This window comes from Mastomys coucha, unplaced genomic scaffold (genome assembly GCF_008632895.1).
Source record: "Mastomys coucha isolate ucsf_1 unplaced genomic scaffold, UCSF_Mcou_1 pScaffold22, whole genome shotgun sequence".
Taxonomy (NCBI): Eukaryota; Metazoa; Chordata; class Mammalia; order Rodentia; family Muridae; genus Mastomys; species Mastomys coucha.
In genome coordinates, this window is record NW_022196905.1 from 143,729,846 (window position 1) to 143,748,834 (window position 18,989).

Genomic DNA, 18,989 nt, shown 5'->3' on the forward strand with positions numbered 1-18,989 from the left:
CTCCTCCTCCTCCTCCTCCTCCTCCTCCTTTGAAGACAGGATTTCTCTGTGTAGCCCTGGCTGTCCAGGAACTCACTTTGTAGACCAGGCTGGCCTCAAACTCACAGAGATTGGCTTGCCTCTGCTTCCTCAATGCTGAGATTAAAGGCATACACCATCAGTGCCTGGCTTGCAGCCCAGTTTTCAAAATCCACGTGTCTTTACCACTCAGCCTTGAAAGGTGAAGGAGAATAAGCAGATAGGGAAGTTGTGTGTGGAGAGGTAGGAAGTAACGATGCAGGGAAGAAAACTTTTGATCAGATAGCGATTGCTCAGACACTGTTGTGGTTCTGTTACGAGGACCACTTCCTCCTTCAGTGGACAAGCACTTGGCCATGCCCAGGGAGGCTGCATAAGGGGCCGGAGGTCTGCGTAGCAGGATGCTGGCAAACCAGGGGTACTCTGGCTGTCTGTTTATGCCTGGAGAACACCAGGAAGGCTATAATGGTATTCTAACAGAAAGGCGTACCAACAGCCTTTTCTCCAGGACCTTCTAAAAGCATCAAGAAGAGGTGAAGGAATAAAAAAAAAGGGATTATTTATAGAACCACTTATTTTTATTTTATGTTTATGAATGTCTTGCCTGCATGCATGTCTGTGCACCATGTGTGTGCAGTGCCTATGTAGACCACAAGAGGGCATTAGATTACTGTATCTGGACTTACAGAGGATTGTAAACCTCATGTGGGTGCTGGGAACCAAACCTAGGTCCTCTGCAAAAGCAGCCAGTGCTCTTAGCCCCCAAGACATTTCCTTATCCCAAGAGCATGCATTTAATCTTGCTATTTAAACCTCAAGTTGTACCTGTTGTTACAGAATGGCAGTTCTGTACACAACTTACCCACAAACATATCTGTCATAAGCTGTAAAACCAGGGTTTTGGTAGGATCATGAATATTTTGAAATCTTGGCTATGAAGGAAAAAATAACATGAAGGTCAAGTGATATCTACTAATGAACATAAAAGCCCAAGGCATGTTATTTTAGCATGAGCTATGACTGTCATGGGATGTAACTAGCTTGAGAATCTGGGGCAGTGGATTAACAGACATCCCAGCCAACATCAGTGTAGTTCAGCAGGTCAGAGGCCCTTGACTAACAGCCTGTTTAACCACCTGTCTTGCTCTAGGCTGTGTGGGAGCGTTTAAGAGAAAATGAGCTGGACCTTAACTCTTTCATGTTCATAGAATGTGGTTCAGGGCTCTGGTGTTGGCACATAAGCACAGCTACTGAGCCTGTGTCAAAGTTTGACTTTGGCAGGAAAATGTTAGTTGCCTTCCTTGTGAGTACTGGCAAGCGTAGCTGTGAGATGAGAGATGTCCAGAGATGTGTAATTCCCTGAAGTGTGTTCTGTGATTCCAAGTTCATGGGTCATTAACAAATGTTACAGCAGAGAGCATGTGCTTCCTGGTGGTACCTGAGAAGCTCCAATGTGCTAAAGGCTGTCTACCTCACCAAGAAGGGGTGTCATAATTAACCACAGGCACTTTTCCTTTCTCCTCACTCTTCGTCAGAACACATTCTGAGAAACATCACGCTAATGTCAGAATACTCCAGCATCTCTTGGTGTCCTCTGTGAGCTTACTTTTCAAGCAGTGTATAGTAATGTAAAGGGGATAGTAATTTAAGTCTGCAAGGGGCCTATTGGCTGGTGTCGGTAGTATGATTAGCTCTTATTCATGGTATTTTGTTATCTTAACTTAATCCAGACAAACCAACAGAATTTTAAAGTGTTTCTCTGTTATATGTCTAAAGGGGGAGGGGGGAGAAAAGGTAGCCCCGGGTCTCTCCAGAAAAGTCAAATCTTCCACTTCAGCTTGAATACAGCATGGCGATTTACCGCAAGGCCAGCTGAGCAGATCTTGTTTAGAACTCGAAGTGAGAGTCAAGATGGGCTTGCCAGTTTTGTTATGAAGAAGAAAAGGAAAGATATGTCTCTTCCAAAGGAAGTTAAATGTAATAGTAATGTTTGGGGGAAAGTTTCATTCAAATGTACCAGCTCTCCACAGAGCTGTTTCCTTGGGAAGAAGGTGATTGAAGTACAGGCAGAACAGTAGAGAACAGAACAGAGAGCCTGCTCCAGTCATTGGGCATTTCTCTCTAAGATGCAGACTCCTGGGGTGCTAGGGATCCTCTTCCGTTCATTACCCAGTCAAAAACGACTGTTTCAAGGGCTATGGAGATGGCTCAAGCAAGAAGTGCTTGCTGTGGACTGAGTTCAATCCGCAGCCATTGTGTGAAAGAAAAAAAAGAGCCAGGTGTAGTGGTTAGAGCTTGTAACCCAGTGCTGGGAAGGCAGACAGGTGGATCCCTGGGCCTCCATGGCCAGCCTAATCAACATCTCCAGATTCCATGAGAGACCCTGTCTCAAAAAAATAAGGTGGGGGGTGGCTGAGGAAGACACAGGGCATCAACCTCTGTCCTCCACACATAGCTGCTCGCATGCACGTGTACACACGCATGCACACGGACATGTAATCCTCCCCAAACCACAACTTCAAAACAAACAAAATATGAGAACTAGGCTGAAGCAGGGAGAAATCCTTATCACTGGGAGAGTTTTGAACTGCAGTTTTCAGTGGACCTGTTTACTCAGCGAGGAACTGCAAATGGGCCATGTGTAAGGACCCCTCGCCCTTTGGAATTTTGTGTCTACTAGATCCATGGAACTTGTGTGGATCCAGACCACCTGACCTCATAAAGCAAGCAGGGCTCTGCTTTGTGCCCTTGCAGGCTTTAGTACTGCATTCTGGGGGAATCAATGTTTAACATATGCCAATATGCAATATATGTACTATTTGGGGGTACTGTACCCATCCTCAAAAGAGAAGAGCCAACTTCTTATTGGCTCTGAGGCATGAGACCCTAGCAAGAGGCAGCCTGAATACTGCATTTGGGCATTTACATGTATAGCTTGAACCCTATTTACCAGTGGCTCTCGGGATGCTCTCACACAGAACCACCTGGAATGCTGGCTGAGGCTCAGGTTGCCCAGTTTCTAACACCACACATATGAGGTGGCACAGGCATTTATATATCCAGTAAGTCCTCAGATACCGTGGGTACTTCTGGGATGGGGTCTGCATGAAAGCCTCTGCATTACACCACTGACTTAGCCTCAGAGAGGCACAGTTGCTGCCACACCCTTCATTTTGTGGGTGAGGAAGCTGAACCCACAGAGATTGCTTTGTTAGTGTGGAAGCTGGTTAAAGTCCCGCCAAGGACAGAGCCAATCAGCCGTTCTTTGCACAGTCTCATGTTGCTCCCCATATACTCCTAGTAGCTTTGTTTGGTTGCGTTTGCATATTTACATATTTATGAATTTGCATATCTACATATTTACATATTTACTTCATGCCCTGGAAAGACTGTAGCTGCACCCAAGGACACTTACTGTTTACATAGTGGAAGATCTTGTAGGGTTTGGAGACAAGACTGGCAGGTGTGAATTCTGGCCTTCCTCAGCCCCCCCCCTAAGCAGGGAGACCCTAGAGAGTTAGTCAGCTGCTATAGGCCTTGGTGTCTCATCTGAATAGGATTGTAATTACAGTAGGCAGAATAACAGCCCCTACCTAACCTCTTCCTAGGAGGCTGTAATTTCATTATGTGGAGAAATTCAGGTTAGCTTTGAAAAATATCTCATTTGAGTCAGTCTCCTCCTCTCTCTCTCTCTCTCTCTTTATCTCTCTCTCTCTCTCTCTCTCTCTCTCTCTCTCTCTCTCTCTCTCACTCTCTGTATGTGTGTGTGTGTATCATATGGATGTAGGTACTCAAAGATGCCAGAAGAGAGTGATACATTCCCTGGAGCTGGAGTTACAGTGGTGGTGAGCCAACAGAGATGAATACTGGGATATAAGCCTGGGTCCCTTGGAAGAGCATCAAATGCTCTCAACTACTGAGCCGACTCTCCAGCCCCACAAATAAAAATTTTTTAAACAAGAAGCAAAGGGGTTTCACATTAGAAAGGCTCATTGGCCATCCTGGGCTTTGAGATCAGCAGGGGGCACGGGCCAAGGAATACTGGGGATCCCCAGAGCCTGGAGAGTCACAGCAATAATCCCTACCCACTTGAGCTTCAGAGCAGAACTGGCCATACCCGGATGTTACCTCAGGGAGATTCATTTTAGACTCCAAAGAGTATGAGATGGAATGATAACTCAATGCATTTCTCATATCTTAAACCACTGATTTGGTGGCTGCTTGTTACAATAGCTAAAGCAAACCCACAGTCATCTAGTTCGGTCGCAGGAATGTGGGACCCCTCCTGTAAGGGATGTCAAATACCAGCACAGTACCTGGCACACAGTGGCAGCATCTCCTGGGGAGTGGGGACTGTCAGAAACCTCCTCCCATCTGCTTTTTTGTGAAAGAACCTTGGTTTCTTTAACGCTTTGGGGATCCATGTTTTCCATCCACCCTGCCTCTTTCTACGGGACACACTTTCCCCTTAGTTGGGCTTCTTCATCCTGCTGCTCCCATACAGAGGCGACCACACCTTGTGTCCGCATTGCTCACTCGTTATTACAAGAAGTGTGTGTGGGCAACACCCACTGTGGGAGCCCTGCCAAAGTGAGTCCATCAACACATTTAGCCTCAGATCCACTTTACCTGAGAGCAGAGTTAATGAATTCTGAGCATGCCTGTCTGTTTCCACTCTCTTGGACTCGGCTGCTGTTTCTGCTGTCTGCTGTCTCTCTCCCAGCAGTCAAGAGAAGTAAGAGAGGCCTGTGACCCCTGCACAATGGTAATTGCGAACTGGGGTCTCCAGGTAATTTTCAAGCCACATTGTAGTCACATGTTTTCTGATTTTTTTCCTGCCCTGTTTGCCCTACAGCCAGAACTGCGTAGATGCGTACCCCACTTTCCTTGTGGTACTCTGGACGGCAGGACTACTTTGCAGCCAAGGTAACGGGAGGGAGACTTCCTTTTGTGAGTTCTCTTTGTATAATGTGCAGCTCTCTGGGGTTCAAAGGGCAGGCATTTTGTTGTGTAGCCTTGTGTAGCCAGACCTACAGCTCTTATCCAGGATGCCCTGGAGAGGTGAGAGCCCCGGGAGAGGTTGAGTTCCGAGCATGCTCAGTGAGGGCGCAGCATGGTGTGGTAATGCATTGCTAATGCTTGCTCCCTGGTGGCTGGTTGAGACCGCTGCTCTGACAAGGGTGGTGTAAGGCTAAATGTGACTCAGAATCCTTAAGGAGTGTTAGCTCAGATACAAGGGCATTGTAAATGAGAGCGCCTGAGGGATCTATTTTGGGACTGCCACTGCTGGCTTTTCTGTTAATAAACTCCCAGCATGGTGGCTCTTCTCCCGGCATGCGCCTACCAAGCAAGGACTGGGTTCCAGCCGAACCTGGGTAATCATGCTGCCCACAGTCTTGACGTCAACAAATCTGAAGAACAGATTGATTCCGAGTGATCCGCTGCAATTAAATGGAAACCGGAATCATATGCTTTGGGGCTCTCTTTGGAGATTGAGCACCAGAAAGCTCTGGCAAAGACTGGCATTTGCCTGGTAATGGTTCAGTGGGTTGGAGCAGCTTCAGTGGCCCAGCGGGGCCCATACAGGGCGTCCAGAAGCAGTCACTTGACAAACATTGGGTTATTACAATTTTCTACACTGCTCTATAATGTGTATCCAGTGGATAATGAATTTTCCCAGGACCCTTGAGGACAATTTACCTTAGGGAAAAAAGTTAGTTGTTCAGGGTTAGTTATTCAGTTGATGAGTGTCCTGGGCAGGACCAGAGCCTGGGTCTTTCCATTCTAAATTCTGGAGTTTTTCTAAGCATTCTTTTACTGTATTAACTTATATTGTAAATACACTTTGATCAGTTACCGTATGCCAACTCTGTTCTGAATGTATGAGGATTAATAATATACCAACGGAGCATTAAAAAGTAGGTGGATGGGGACTGGAGAGGTGTCTCAGTGATTTAAGAGCATCTGCTGACCTTGCAGAGGACCAGAGTGCCGTTCCCAGGACCTTCTCTAGGGAGCCTACCACTGCCTGTGGCTCTAGCTCTAGGGGGGGTCTGACGCCCTCTTCTGACTTCCGTTTGTACTGTATACACATACCTCACCCCCCAATAGATACACAGAATTAAAAAGTAATAAAAAGAAACTCGTTACTGGCATACACCTTTAATCCCAGTGCTCTGGAGGCAGAGGCAGGCAGATCTCTGAGTTCAAGGCCGGCCTGAGCCACAGAGCAAGTTCCAGGACAGCCAGGGGCTATATAGAGAAACACTCTCTCAGAAAAATCTACCCCTCCCCCAAAGAATCACTTTAAAAATTAAAAACAGATAAGTAGGTAGGTGGGTATGGTGCTCCCGGAGTAAGGTTCAGTCCTATGAGCAGCGAAGATCACTGAAGAGATGCCGCATAGCCTCCCGTGGCACCTGAAGGCTCTTGGTAGCTCATCATCCACTTTCCATTTTCTACTCTGAGCGAGATTATAAAAATGGATCTGTTTGAAAAATCAAGTCAAAGAACATGCGTATGAGGAGTTATGAGTCTTGTTGGGTCTGAATGAAAGGAGATAAATCTGCTGCTGCTTCTCCAGCTACAAGAATACAAAGGATGTCTGAGAGTATTTTGGAGCCCTGGAAATATGCATTTGTCAAAGCAAACGTCTGTCTGTGTTGCCAGGGCTCAAACACATCAGTTTTTTTATGAATACAGTAGATTATACAAATTGTTTGGCTGAAAGGAGCCCCAGAGACTATTTTGCTCCAAAGCTCTCATTCTGAAGGCCATCCTAAGATCCGGATGGACAAAGAGCTTATTTAATTTCATAATTTTTTTTTAAAGCCTACAGCACCCAGTATTCCCAGACGGTCTCCCATCTAAGTACTAACCAGGCCTGACCCTGCTTAGCTTCTGAGATCAGACGTGATCAGGCATGTTCAGGGTGATATGGACGTAGACTAATTTCATCATTTTTAAAGCAGTGGTTCTCAACCTTCCTAATGCTGAGGCTCTTCAACACAGTTCTTCAGTGTTGTGGTGACCTCCAACCATAAAGTTATTTCATTGCTACTACATAACTGTCATTTTCCTACTGTTATAAATCATAATGTAAAGATCTGTGTCTTCTGATGGTCTTAGGTGACCTCTTCTAAAAGAGTCATTCAACCCCTACAAAGGGTTGTGACCCACAGGGTGAGAAATGGTGTTTTAGAGACTGGCTTTGCACTTGCTTATTGAGTCAAATGGCCCAGATCCCCCTTAGATTCTGAGTCTTAGAAGGTCTCTGCTATTCCCTGCAGAAGGCAGGGGATATGAACCCTTTCTGTATCTGTTGCCTCATGTCCAGTTAAATTCCGATGTTTAATCCCAGCACTTAGGAGGCAGAGGCAGGTGGATTTCTGAGTTCAAGGCCAGCCTGGTCTACAGAGTGAGTTCCAGAATAGCCAGGACTACACAGAAAAACTCTGTCTCAAAAAACAAAAAACAAAACAAAACAAAAAATTCCAATGTAGAGAAAAACAGGTCAACAAGACTCAGAACAGAACTGTCCAGATGGGAAAAGCAAATCACTAATTGTGACACAATTAATTGTGACAATCTTGAGCTTTTAGGAATTAGGACAAGCCTCAGAGTTTTTTTTTCTCCCCCTCCCTTATTTCTAGATTGTTTAAAACATGGTTAATTTTATTTTAAATTCTGTGTCTGTGTGTGTCTGTATTTGTATGTGGGATTGTGCACATGACTGCAGTTGCCCCTGGAAGCCAAAAGAGGGCATCAGATCCTGGTTGAGAGCAGTGGGCTTGTGTGCTGGGAATGAAACCCTGATCCTCTGGAAGGACAGCAAGAGCTCTTAACGACCAAGCCATCTCTCCAGCCCTTCTTTCTTGGGTCTTGATATGTTTCCTAGGCTGACATTGAGCTCACGATCTCTCCTCAGCCTTCCAGGTGCTGGGATTACAGGTGTGAGCCATCAAGCCATCATTCCCAGTGGTTTTGGGGGTGGGGTGGGGGACTTTTGTCAGCCTAGGTTTTCTCACTGTGTGGTAGGACCATCATCTACTTACTCATGTCAAAGCCCCAATACTGAGCAAGGGAGATGGTGTACATGAAGCCCAGGTCTTGGCACATAACAGTTGAGCTTTATTGAGAATGTCATGGTGGTAGTTTGAATATGGTTGGCCCAGTGAGTAGCATTATTTGGAGGTGTGGCCTTGTTGGAGGAAGTGTGTCACTGTGCGTGTGGGCTTTAAGACCCTTGTCTTAGCTGACTGGAAGCTGCCTAGCAGCCTTCTCATGAAGATAGAGAACTCTCTGCTCCTCCTGCACCACACCTGCATAGAGGCTGCCATGCTCCTGCTTTGATGATAATGGACTGAACCTCTGTACCTGTAAGGCAGCCCTAAATAAATGTTTTTTTAATAAGACTTGCTTTGGTCATAGTGTCTGCTCACAGCAGTAAAACCCTAACTAAGACAGTCACTGTTTCTGATCTCCCACAAAAAGTGTTACTTTCTTTTTTTTTTTCTCTCTTGAGGAAAGGTTTATTTCAGCACACAATTTTTGTTTGTTTGTTTGTTTGTTTGTTTTGTTTTTTCTTTTCGAGACAGGGTTTCTCTGTGTAGCCCTGGCTGTCCCGGAACTCACTCTGTAGACCAGGCTGGCCTTGAACTCAGAAATCCACCTGCTTCTGTCTCCCAAGTGCTAGGATTAAAGGCATATGCCACCACTGCCCGGCTCAGCACACAATTCTAAGTCATACTCCATTACAGCAGAGAAGTCACAAGAGCTTGAGGGAGCTGATCGCATAGCATCTGTAATCAGGGACAGAGAGCAGTGGTGAATGCATGTGAGGGCTCAATGTGCTTTCTCCACTTAGATCCAGCCACAGTACCCCTACCTGGGGAATGGTTCTGCCTAAAATTAAGATGGATCCTCCCACATCTGTTAATATCATCAAAATAACCTCCCAAAGGTCACCTCCCAAGCTATTCTAAATTCTGAAAGGAACCAATACCTACCACAACAGAGAAAATTTGTATTCTGGTAAGATGCAAGATGGCATCTCTCTGGAGAGATGGTTCAGTGGGTAACAGAACTGGCTGCTCTTGCAGAGGACCCAGGTTCAAGTCCTAGCATCCATATGGCAGTTCACAACCATCTGTTAACATCAGTTCCAGGGGAATCTGGCTCCCTCTTCTGGCCCCTGTAGGTACTGTATGCACGTAGTGCATAGACAGACAAAATACTTTGTACCTGTATAAAATAACAATAAATGTTAAATAAAAAGTGTTCCTTCCATATGGTTCAAGTTAACAATGGGTGCTCTGTAAGTGTTATTGATGCTTCTGGTGGCAGTGATAATGAGGTTTTGAAATTAGAAGGATTTGGAAATCAGAGCCACCTCTATGATATTTGCGGATTTTAGTACACATTTATTTGATAAGTATTATTGAAAGCCTATATGTTCCAGGCCTATACCAAGTACAGAGGTGACATGGGAAAGGCAATTGCTCTCATGGATCTTTGTTCTTTGCTTAGATTTCTCCTGCAAAACAGAGACTGGAAAGCTGTCCCAGTCAGCAGGTGGCTTTGGAGGCAAAGGTGCCTGGCCTGTATGACGTTCTCACTAATAGAATCTACTTTGGTGTTTGAGTAAGGCTGGAGGCTTTCAAAGTGGTTTTGCTCACATAGTTCTATTTTACTCCAACACTCTTTCTTAAATGATAGAAGAGCTGTAACCAGCCTTTATCCTCACATAGTAGGAGAGCTGTGACCAGCCTTTCTACACACATAGTAGGAGAGCCATGACAGGCTTTCATCCTCACATAGTAGGAGAGTTGTGATCAACCTTTTCCCACACATAGTAGGAGAACTGTGATCAGTCTTTGTCTACAAGTAGGAGAGATGTAACTAGCCTTTGTCTACAAACAGTAGGGGAGCTGTGCCAGCCTTAATTCACAAGTAGTAGGAAAGCTACACAAACTTTTATTCACACATAGTAGGGGAGCTGTGACCACCCTCTATCTATACACAGTAGGAGAGGTGTGACTAGCCTTTATCTACACATAGTAAGAGAACTATCACAGGCTTTTATCCTCACATAGTAGGAGAGCTGTGACCAGCCTTTCTATACACATAGTAGGAGAGCTGTGACCAGCCTTTCTACACACATAATAGAAGAGCAGTGAGCAGCCTTCATCCACACACAGTAGGAGAGCTGAGCCAGGTCTTTGTTCACACAGGACCAGTTACTCACCGACTCTAGATCACCCTACTCACAGGGTACTGGTGTTTTCAGCTCCCAACGCTAAATTTAGGATTTTATGAGGGTGACTGGGGTGCTGTCTGCAGCTATTTATTTACCCAGAGATTGGAATGCAAAGAGATCTCCTTCCCTAGAGGCCAGAAAGTATGCTTTGTGTACTAGAACCCCCAAGGACACAGAGTATCATCTCAAGAAAACCAGACTCAAAACTGGGGCTTTGGTTCAAGGTGTGAACCTTGCCTGCATTCCTTTCCAGCCCATGCCCCACACAAGCCCCTGGCTGCTGGAGCTCAACTTCCCGTACCCAGAGATAGACATGTTAAAAGATTCCCATCAGATGGTACCTAAGCCAGTACTGTGTAGGATGCTTGAGAAAATGCCTTCATAAGACTGGCCTGTAGGCACTCCTGTGGAGTAGTGTCTTTACTAATGATTGATGTCCAAGTGCCCCTCCCACGTCGCTGGGCAGGAAGCAGGCTGAACAAGCTGTGAGGAGCAAGCCAGGAAGTATTACTCTCCCCCGCTCCCCACTGTGGACTCTGTCTGCTCCTGCCACAAGGTTCCTGCTTTGAGTCCCTGCTCCCGACTTTCTTTGATGATGGAGTGTGACATGGAAATGTGAGCTGAAAGAAAACTCTCTATTTCCCAAGTTGCTTTTGGTTATAATGTTTTAGCACAGCAGCAGAAACCCAAACGGAGACAGTGTGCTAGCTTCCACTTTCAGAGCCTGAGGTCTCTGCCGGCTTTTGTCATCAGACACTGATGGCTTAGCCACTGTTACTGTTGTGTGAACAACTTTGGGAGACTGTGAAACTGACGTGTGTGTTTTCGTTTCTCCACTTTAGTCCCTGCCGCCTTCGCTGGACTGATGTACTTGTTGGTGAGGCAAAAGTACTTTGTCGGCTATCTGGGGGAGAGAACTCAGAGGTAGGTCTCAGGGTGCTATAGAACTTGATGTGGCATTTGCTTTCCCAGTGGGAGAGTGCGGAACAACACTCTGACTGCCACTGAAGGCTCAACTGGACCTCCTTGAAGGGAGAACAGACTAGGGATGAAGGGAGAACAGACTAGGATCCCCCACCACCCTGAAATTTAAGGATTTTGAAAATACAGCTGGAGAGTTGCCTAGTTTTCCCGTTAAATCGTTCCTTTGCACAGCCTTGATTCCTAGGGGTGTTTTAGCATGCTGGGTTGTATACTGCTCGCAACTGCATACCCAGCTATTTTCTGTGGTGGAGTCTGGGGCGGCAATAACTTTTTAGGTCTGACTTCCCAGGCTTCTTGTGAATTAAGCATCTCATCGTCAAGAGAAATGAGAGCTAATGTTTGCATTTTACCATGGGTTCTCTTGAACCTTCAGGAGTGCTGAGGATGCAAGATATAGTAATCTCCAAGCCCTGGACTACAGATCAATCCCTGTCTAGAGTTGAGCTGCACCCAGCCTGCCTCAGCACTTGCCTTCCTTTGGCTATGTCCCCACACCCCCACTGTTGCCCCCAACTCCTGACTCTGATTCCATCCCTGTAATTCACATGTTGGGGAGAGTCAAAGTTGACTTGGCAGCATAGGCACTGTGGCGTGTGCACACACACATCACCAGGCAATGTTAAGGTATCTTAAGAGAGGGATACCTAGTGACCTACATCCTCTGGTTGTACCCCACTTTCTAAAAACCCATTCAGCTATGAACTGATGAGGCCGGAGCCCTCATGATCCCAATTGTTTGTTAATAGTGCCACCAACTGGAGACCCTTTCAACACATGGGACTTTAGTGACATTTTCTACCCAAGTCATTAAGAGCCAGGTAGCAAGAACTAGCTAGTGGGGCTTCTCGGCTTCCAATGTCCATGTGTCATGCAGGGAGCTTATTGGAATGTAGGGGCTGCATCCTGCTTTGAGAAGGACTGGGGGGATTGGGCTTCTGCCAGGCTCCCACAAGGTGCTGATGCTCTTAGTCTGCAGATGACAGAGTAGTGAGGAGGTTGGTACCCAACAGCTGAGCAACCTCCAAATACTTGTTATGAGAGTTGAGAACCTCTGGGGTTCCTTTCAACTAGGTAAAATTTCTGTTAAGGCACTAAGGAACTGCAGGATGCTGGCTTAGGCACCCTGTTTGAAACAGGTGACAGTTTGAAACAGCCCCTGGTGGTGGTGGGAGCTCACCTACCCTGCTGGGTTGGCTCTAAGCTCTAAATCAGTACTGATTGCTCCATGCCATGGCTGGTTCATTACTGAAATCTTAACTAACCATTTCACTGGCTGTTCCAGACATGTTAGCTCCACTCAGATGGGCCCAGGTCCAGCAGCCAAGGGTCTTGCAGAGGGACAGAGGGCATGGGTAGCCTTTGCATTCCATTAGACAGTGACTTCTCATGAGGAATCTCCTCCTATCTCCAACTGATGCTCTGCCTAAAACATTTATGACAGAAAAGAGAGGAGAGAAGGAGAGGGGAGGGAAGGGGGAGGGAGAGGAGGGGAGGGAAGAAGAGGAGAGAGGGAGATTAAAGCTTCTTTCACTCCTCTGGGATGTGTTTCCATCAGTGGATGCTTGTCTCTCATTAGGGCAAACCTCACTTAGTCCCTGACAAACCTCACTTTGTCCCAGGCAGCCTCAGGAGGGAAGGTTGAACCCTCGGGGCTGAAGCACCTTCACCAGCTTATTTAAACCATCTCCTGAACACAATCTCCACTATACCCTAGCCTCTAGTTCGAGTCTTATAGGCACTCCTGACAGAGAACACCCGGAAGAGAGCTTAATGAGTTCATGGTGCTCCTGAGATTGTCAGATTGTCTGAGCGCTGTTGCCAGCGTTCTGTCATCTGGAGTTAAGGACAATAAGAGAACTCAGGAAAGCCAGCGCCACTGAGCCAGAAGGATGACAGGCCAGAAGACAGGCTCCTTTACCTGGCTTTGAAGCATGCTCAGTGCTTAATTACAGCAGAGGCATGTCCACCCTTGCTAAGAAATAAGTGGGTAAATGGAGTATTATGTGTAAACGCAGTATAATTTAAGGGCCCCATGTCTAGAAGTGGTGGCAATCTGGGTGAACTGGGTGTCGTTTGTATTGCATCTACTGCCTCCTCCCTTCTCTTGCAGTACCCCTGGCTATATCTTCGGTAAGCGGATCATCCTGTTCCTGTTCCTCATGTCCTTCGCTGGGATACTCAACCATTACCTCATCTTCTTCTTCGGAAGCGACTTTGAGAACTACATCAAAACTGTAACCACAACGATCTCCCCGCTGCTTCTCATCCCCTGATTAGTGGATACCGAGAAGGACGATCACCAGATCAATAGAGACGCATCATAACGCAACCCCGCGAAGGCTTCTACCCCTCTTCAGCTGTCGATGCTGTAAATCTAGTGGCCCTTGGGGCTCCGTGGCATCCGTTAACTTTGCTTTTCCGGGAAGAAAATAATCTTGTGCTAGCTCCACCCCTTGGGTGTGGCAGTGGTCCAGGATTTATTGTCTATGTCCAGCCTATACTTCTCCTGGCTTTTTCTGCTTTCTGAATGTGTCTTGTGATCAGACATGTGTTTTCCTAAAATAAAGGGTATAGATAAAATTTAAGCAGATGGCTTGGTTTGGGGTGATATTTCTGTATTAGCTACTAGTGTTTCTTCAACCTACATGGTGATAATTAAAATCACAATTTCCATACTATGGACATTAACGCCTTCAGGAGTCTTTTATTGACTGAGTACCTTCCCAGTCCCATATTTGGATTAGGTTAGCATCTTAATTCACTAGCATCATGCTCAATATTATTGTTTCATTCAGCTTACAGTGTGCTCTAAGAGCTGAAGATAATGCTAGGCTACCAAACACACATGAATAAATGGATTCACGAGTCACTTGCTGGCTATAGTCAATGAACTATATTCTGTATTCTGGACAGATTTCTAATGATTCAACTGCTGTTACCTAGGTGTCTTTGGGAGAAAGAGGGAATCTTGGAAGACATGGGTATAGTAAAATGTTCAAGGCACCTAACAGGAAAGGTGTTCTCCCAGGGCCACGCAAGGCAAGCTTAGTTTGATTTTCCTTATATACTTAATTTTGGGGGGAGTAGTATATTAGAGTTCTCTTGAAGGGGCAGCACTGACAGAATATATACATATATACATAATATTTAGTATATATAATTTTAAGTTTATTATTTTATATATAAATTTTATTTAAATTTATAAAATTATATAAAATTATTATATATTATATATTTATATATAGTATATAAATATATTTAGTACTATATATTATATATTTTCTGTAACATATATTTATTTTATAAATTTATTTCATAAATGTAAATATATCTATAACATATTTATATGTATATATATTTAGTACTAAATATTTATTATGTATTTATATATATCATATATATGCCATATATGTTGATGAGCTTACCGACGTGTATCCGGTGGCTGTCTCACGTTGGAATCTATGTTCACCCAGTCCACAGGCTGGATGTCTCAGCAGTTCCAAGCTAGTGCTGAAGGCCTGGAGGATTCCTGAAGAGCTGCTGGTCTTCAGTCTACATTGGAATCCCAAAGAAGCCAGTTCTAAAACCAAAAGGGATGCCACAGCCATGAAATAGATGAGCTTGCCATCAAGAGCGGGAACAAGCAGGCGAAAGGCAAAAGCGTCCGTCTTCCGTGTCCTTGTATGTGGGTCTGCCCACCTCCAATGGTCCAATCAGGAAAAGCCCTCACAGGAGAGCCCGGTGGCTTGGTTGGTTACAGAACCAGTTAACCACCAAGTTAGCTTGAGCACGAATGGCCTTTTTTGTGAGCCTTCCATACATATACATTGCCATGCCTATTTTTTGACCTCTATCCTCTGCCTTTTTTTTTGTCCTTCTTGCTGATTTTTTGTCCCCCAAAAAGTCTCCCTTTGTATCCACATCACATAGATCTCATTGTCCCTCTTGTCTATCCTTCCTTTCCATCTCCTCTCTCTTACAATCCCATATCTCTTTTCATGTTGTGCACACACACGCACACAGACACACACAGACACATACACATACATACACAGGCACGCACAGACACACATGCACACATACACAGATACACACAGACATGCACAAATGCACATACAGACATACAGACACACAGAGACACATACACACAGACACATATACACACATGTGCACACACACACACACACACACACAAAACACATAGATACACATATAGACATGCACACACACAGGCCTCCCCAAATGCACCCACACACAGATACACACATGAGCACACACAGACATACACGTGTGCACATATGCACACAGACACGCACACATACAGACACATGCACACACAGACACATGCATGTGTGCAGGCATGCACACACACACACACACAGACTTGCGCACACACACATCTATAACCTGAATATCAGAGAAAACACATGCTATTGTCTTCCCAAGTTGGCTTATGTTGCTCTACTTGAATCCTTATTCCTGCAAATGTGACAGTTTTATCCTTTAAATCGTTATAAAATCCCATGTGTATATGAACTGCATTTTCTCTATCCACTCATCTGCTCGCTGTGAGTCTTAGCCATTGTCACTATCATACCAATAAACATGGATATGCAAGTATTCTGTGGAATGGCAACTCAGGGTCCTTTGGGCATGGACCCACTGGTGAGGCTGGTCAAATGTCATATATATGTATATGTATACATATGTATATATGTATACATATACATATATATGACATTTTATTACACATATATTACATACAAATATTACATATATAACATACTTACATAAATATATATTATTCTATTTTTAGTTGGTTTCCACAGTGCCTTTTTCAGTTTATATACCCATCAGACAAGACAAGGGTTCCTCTTTTCTCTAAATGCCTGCCAGCATTTTTCTTAATTAGCTTTTCTCAATGATAGATGTTCTGATGCGGATGAGCAGACATCTCAAAGCAGTTTTACTTTTGTTTGCTTTTTTAAAGGCATGCACCACCACACCTGACTTTAAAACAGCTTTAATTGGCATTTTCCTAAAGTCCAAGGATGTTGAGCACAGTTTCGATTATTTACTGGCCATTTGTATTTAGTCCTTTGAGAACGAACAAGTAGACCATTTATTGATTGGTTTGCTGGCGATTAATTTTTTTCCTTCATTATAAACTCCAGATATTAATGTCATACTAGATATATATGTTTGCACAGATTTTTCTCTCCAAGTCTATAGGCTGTGAATCTTTGTTGTTGTTGTGAGTGTGTGTGTGTCAGTGAGTGGGTTTGTGTGTGGTTGTGCTCTAGTGCACTTGTGGAGGGTGGGGCAAATCTAGAGTGTGTTCTCTCTCTCTGCTTGTATGTGGGCTCTGAAGAGTGACCTCAGGTAACATCCTGGGCTGATGAAGATTTTAGAGTCAGTTCATCAACAAATAGGGATAACTTCACTGTACTCTTTTCCATTTTTATTCCTGTTATTTTTTTTATTCCTGTTATTTTATTTCTTTCTCTTGTTTTAATGTTCTATCAAGGACTCCTAACACTGTTACATTAAGATGAAGAGAGCAGGCACTTTTGTTATGGGGGTTTGAATGAGAGTAGGCCCCACAGGCTTGATTATTTGCTTGATTGGTTCCCAGTTGATGAGCTGTTTGAAGAACTAGGAGGTATGTCCTTTTTGGAGGGGTGTGTTGCTGGGCGTGGGCTTTGAGATTTCAAAAAGTCCATGTCACACTCAGGGTCTCTCTCTGGCTGCTGCCTATGGATGAAGATGTAAAGCGGCCAGCTATTTTTCCAGCACCGTGCCTTACCTGCTTGCTCCCTGCCATGATTGTAAGAGTTCCAGCTTGGACATGAAGGTGTTCTGGCAGTCAGGAGCCAAGGAATACCACAAAATTGCATCTTGCAATAAACCTCATAGGAGAGAACTGGGAAGGATAAACCTAGGAGGTTGGCTGCCTCTGCTCAGGTGAGAAGCGAGCCTAAAGCAGCATTTATATAAGGTTGAGGGTGGGTGAACCTTTCCAGAGTGGCCTGGGATTGGAGCGATTATACGGTCCAATATTGGCACAAGTTCAGGGATTGGTGGGATATTTTCCTGTAGGGAAGAGCTCCAAAGAGGAATAGTGATTCCTCTTTGGAGCTGGGAACTGTCATTACAGCTGTTAGGGATGTCTGAGAAGCCAGGCCTGGCGGGTAGAGCTCCTGGGGCAGGGCCCAGCCGCTTCTGTGTCTCAAAGAGTCAGGTCCAGCCTCAAGAGATCTCAATGGCCAGAGTAGTCTAGGATCTCGGAGGCTGGAGGTCTCCAGGGGCAGGGTTTAGGAGTAGTCTGGCTGGGAAAGCCCTTGTGCCAAGTTGTCATGAAGAGCCAACAATGTTGCTGATGGACTAACCAAACCTCTGAAACTGTAAGCAAGCCCTTGATTAAATGCTTTCTTTTATGAGTTGCCTTGGCCGTGGGATCTCTTCATAGCAACAGAACAGTAACTAAGACTCTTACCTTAATCCCAATTTTATACAAAATGCTTTCGCTTCTTTGTCCATTCACTGTAATGTTGGATCTAAGTTTATCATATGTAGTCTTTTTTTTTTTTTAAGTATATTTCTTCCATTCCTGTTTCTTCAAGTTTTTTTTTTTTTTTTTTTTTTTTTTTTTTTTTTTTTTATGAAAAGATGATGAATTTTGTTAAGGGCTTTTTTCTACATCTCTTGAGAAAGCCATGTGATTTCTGTCTTTAAATCTATTTGTCTGTTGCATTACATCGATTTATGGTGAACCATCCTTACACTCCTGGGATGAAGTTAATTTGGCTATTGTGTATGGTCTTCTAGATGTGTCCTTTTTTTTTTTTTTTAAATATGGAACGCTTCACGAATTTTCGTGTGATCCTTGCACAGGGGCCATGCTAATCTTCTCTGTATCTTTCCAATTTTTAGTCTATGTGCTGCCAAGGCGAGCACTCTAGATGTGTTCTTGAGCTCAGTTTGCAAAGGCTTACTGAGAACTTTTGGGTCTATGTCTCCCAATAGAATCGATCTATAATTTTTTTTGTTTGTTTATTTGTTGTTGGTGGTATTGTGTCCTTATTTGGTTTTGGTATTAGAGTGATACTACCTTCATAAAACATGTTTAGCAATGTGAGTTCCTTGTCTATTTTATGGAGCGTTTTGAGGAGTATATGCAGTAAGCTCATCTTTAAAGGTGGAATAGAATTTGCTAGTCACTCTAACCTGTTCCTGGCCTCTCTGCTGGGCTTCAACCTTATTGTTTGTCATAGTTGTCTCTCTATTTGAGTTTGGCTTAGCCACACTGCCCTTCATGGTGCCCCTCTTACAGAATCCTACTGCATGATGTTCTCGTCCATCTTCTCACAGATTCAGCATCTGCCAGCAGGCCCTGCTCTAGTGGCCTTCCCTGAAGCTCTACCCCCATCAGCAGTGGGAACACTGCTTCTCACCTTCGCCTCCTTTTTCTTTTTTGGACTCTCCTCCACTTGAAATCAGACCACATGTTTACTGCATATTTGTTATTTATACTACAATATAAGCTTTGAAAGGGCCGGGGTGCTCCTGCATTGCTGGGCTGGCACATAATCATAACCAATCATGGTTTGGTTTTTCCTTTCCCAGTTTAAGAAAGGAGAGTCTGTCATGGTAGGGAAAGGATGGTGGCAGGAATGGGAGGTGGCCGGTCACATCCATCACTTCTGTAGTCTGGAAGGAGGGAAGGAGG

The 18,989-nt window shown here is 44.6% G+C and overlaps 1 protein-coding gene, 1 non-coding gene and 1 pseudogene across 2 annotated transcripts in view; 1 reads left to right on the forward strand and 2 right to left on the reverse strand.

Annotated features, from left to right (window-relative positions):
• Positions 1-13,944, forward strand: part of Alox5ap (arachidonate 5-lipoxygenase activating protein) — a 24,142-nt gene extending 10,198 nt beyond the window's left edge. The window contains exons 3-5 of the mRNA XM_031338800.1: positions 4,874-4,944; positions 11,119-11,200; positions 13,371-13,944. Of these exons, the coding sequence (XP_031194660.1) occupies positions 4,874-4,944; positions 11,119-11,200; positions 13,371-13,533 (316 nt within the window). The 3' untranslated portion in view covers positions 13,534-13,944. The remainder of the gene's footprint in view (positions 1-4,873; positions 4,945-11,118; positions 11,201-13,370) is intronic.
• Positions 6,848-6,966, reverse strand: LOC116071652 (annotated as a pseudogene).
• Positions 13,945-18,109: 4,165 nt separating the features above from the next.
• On the reverse strand, positions 18,110-18,217 carry LOC116071621. The gene has a single exon (XR_004111028.1). It is a non-coding gene; the product is annotated as a U6 spliceosomal RNA (small nuclear RNA).
• Positions 18,218-18,989: the final 772 nt, after the last annotated feature.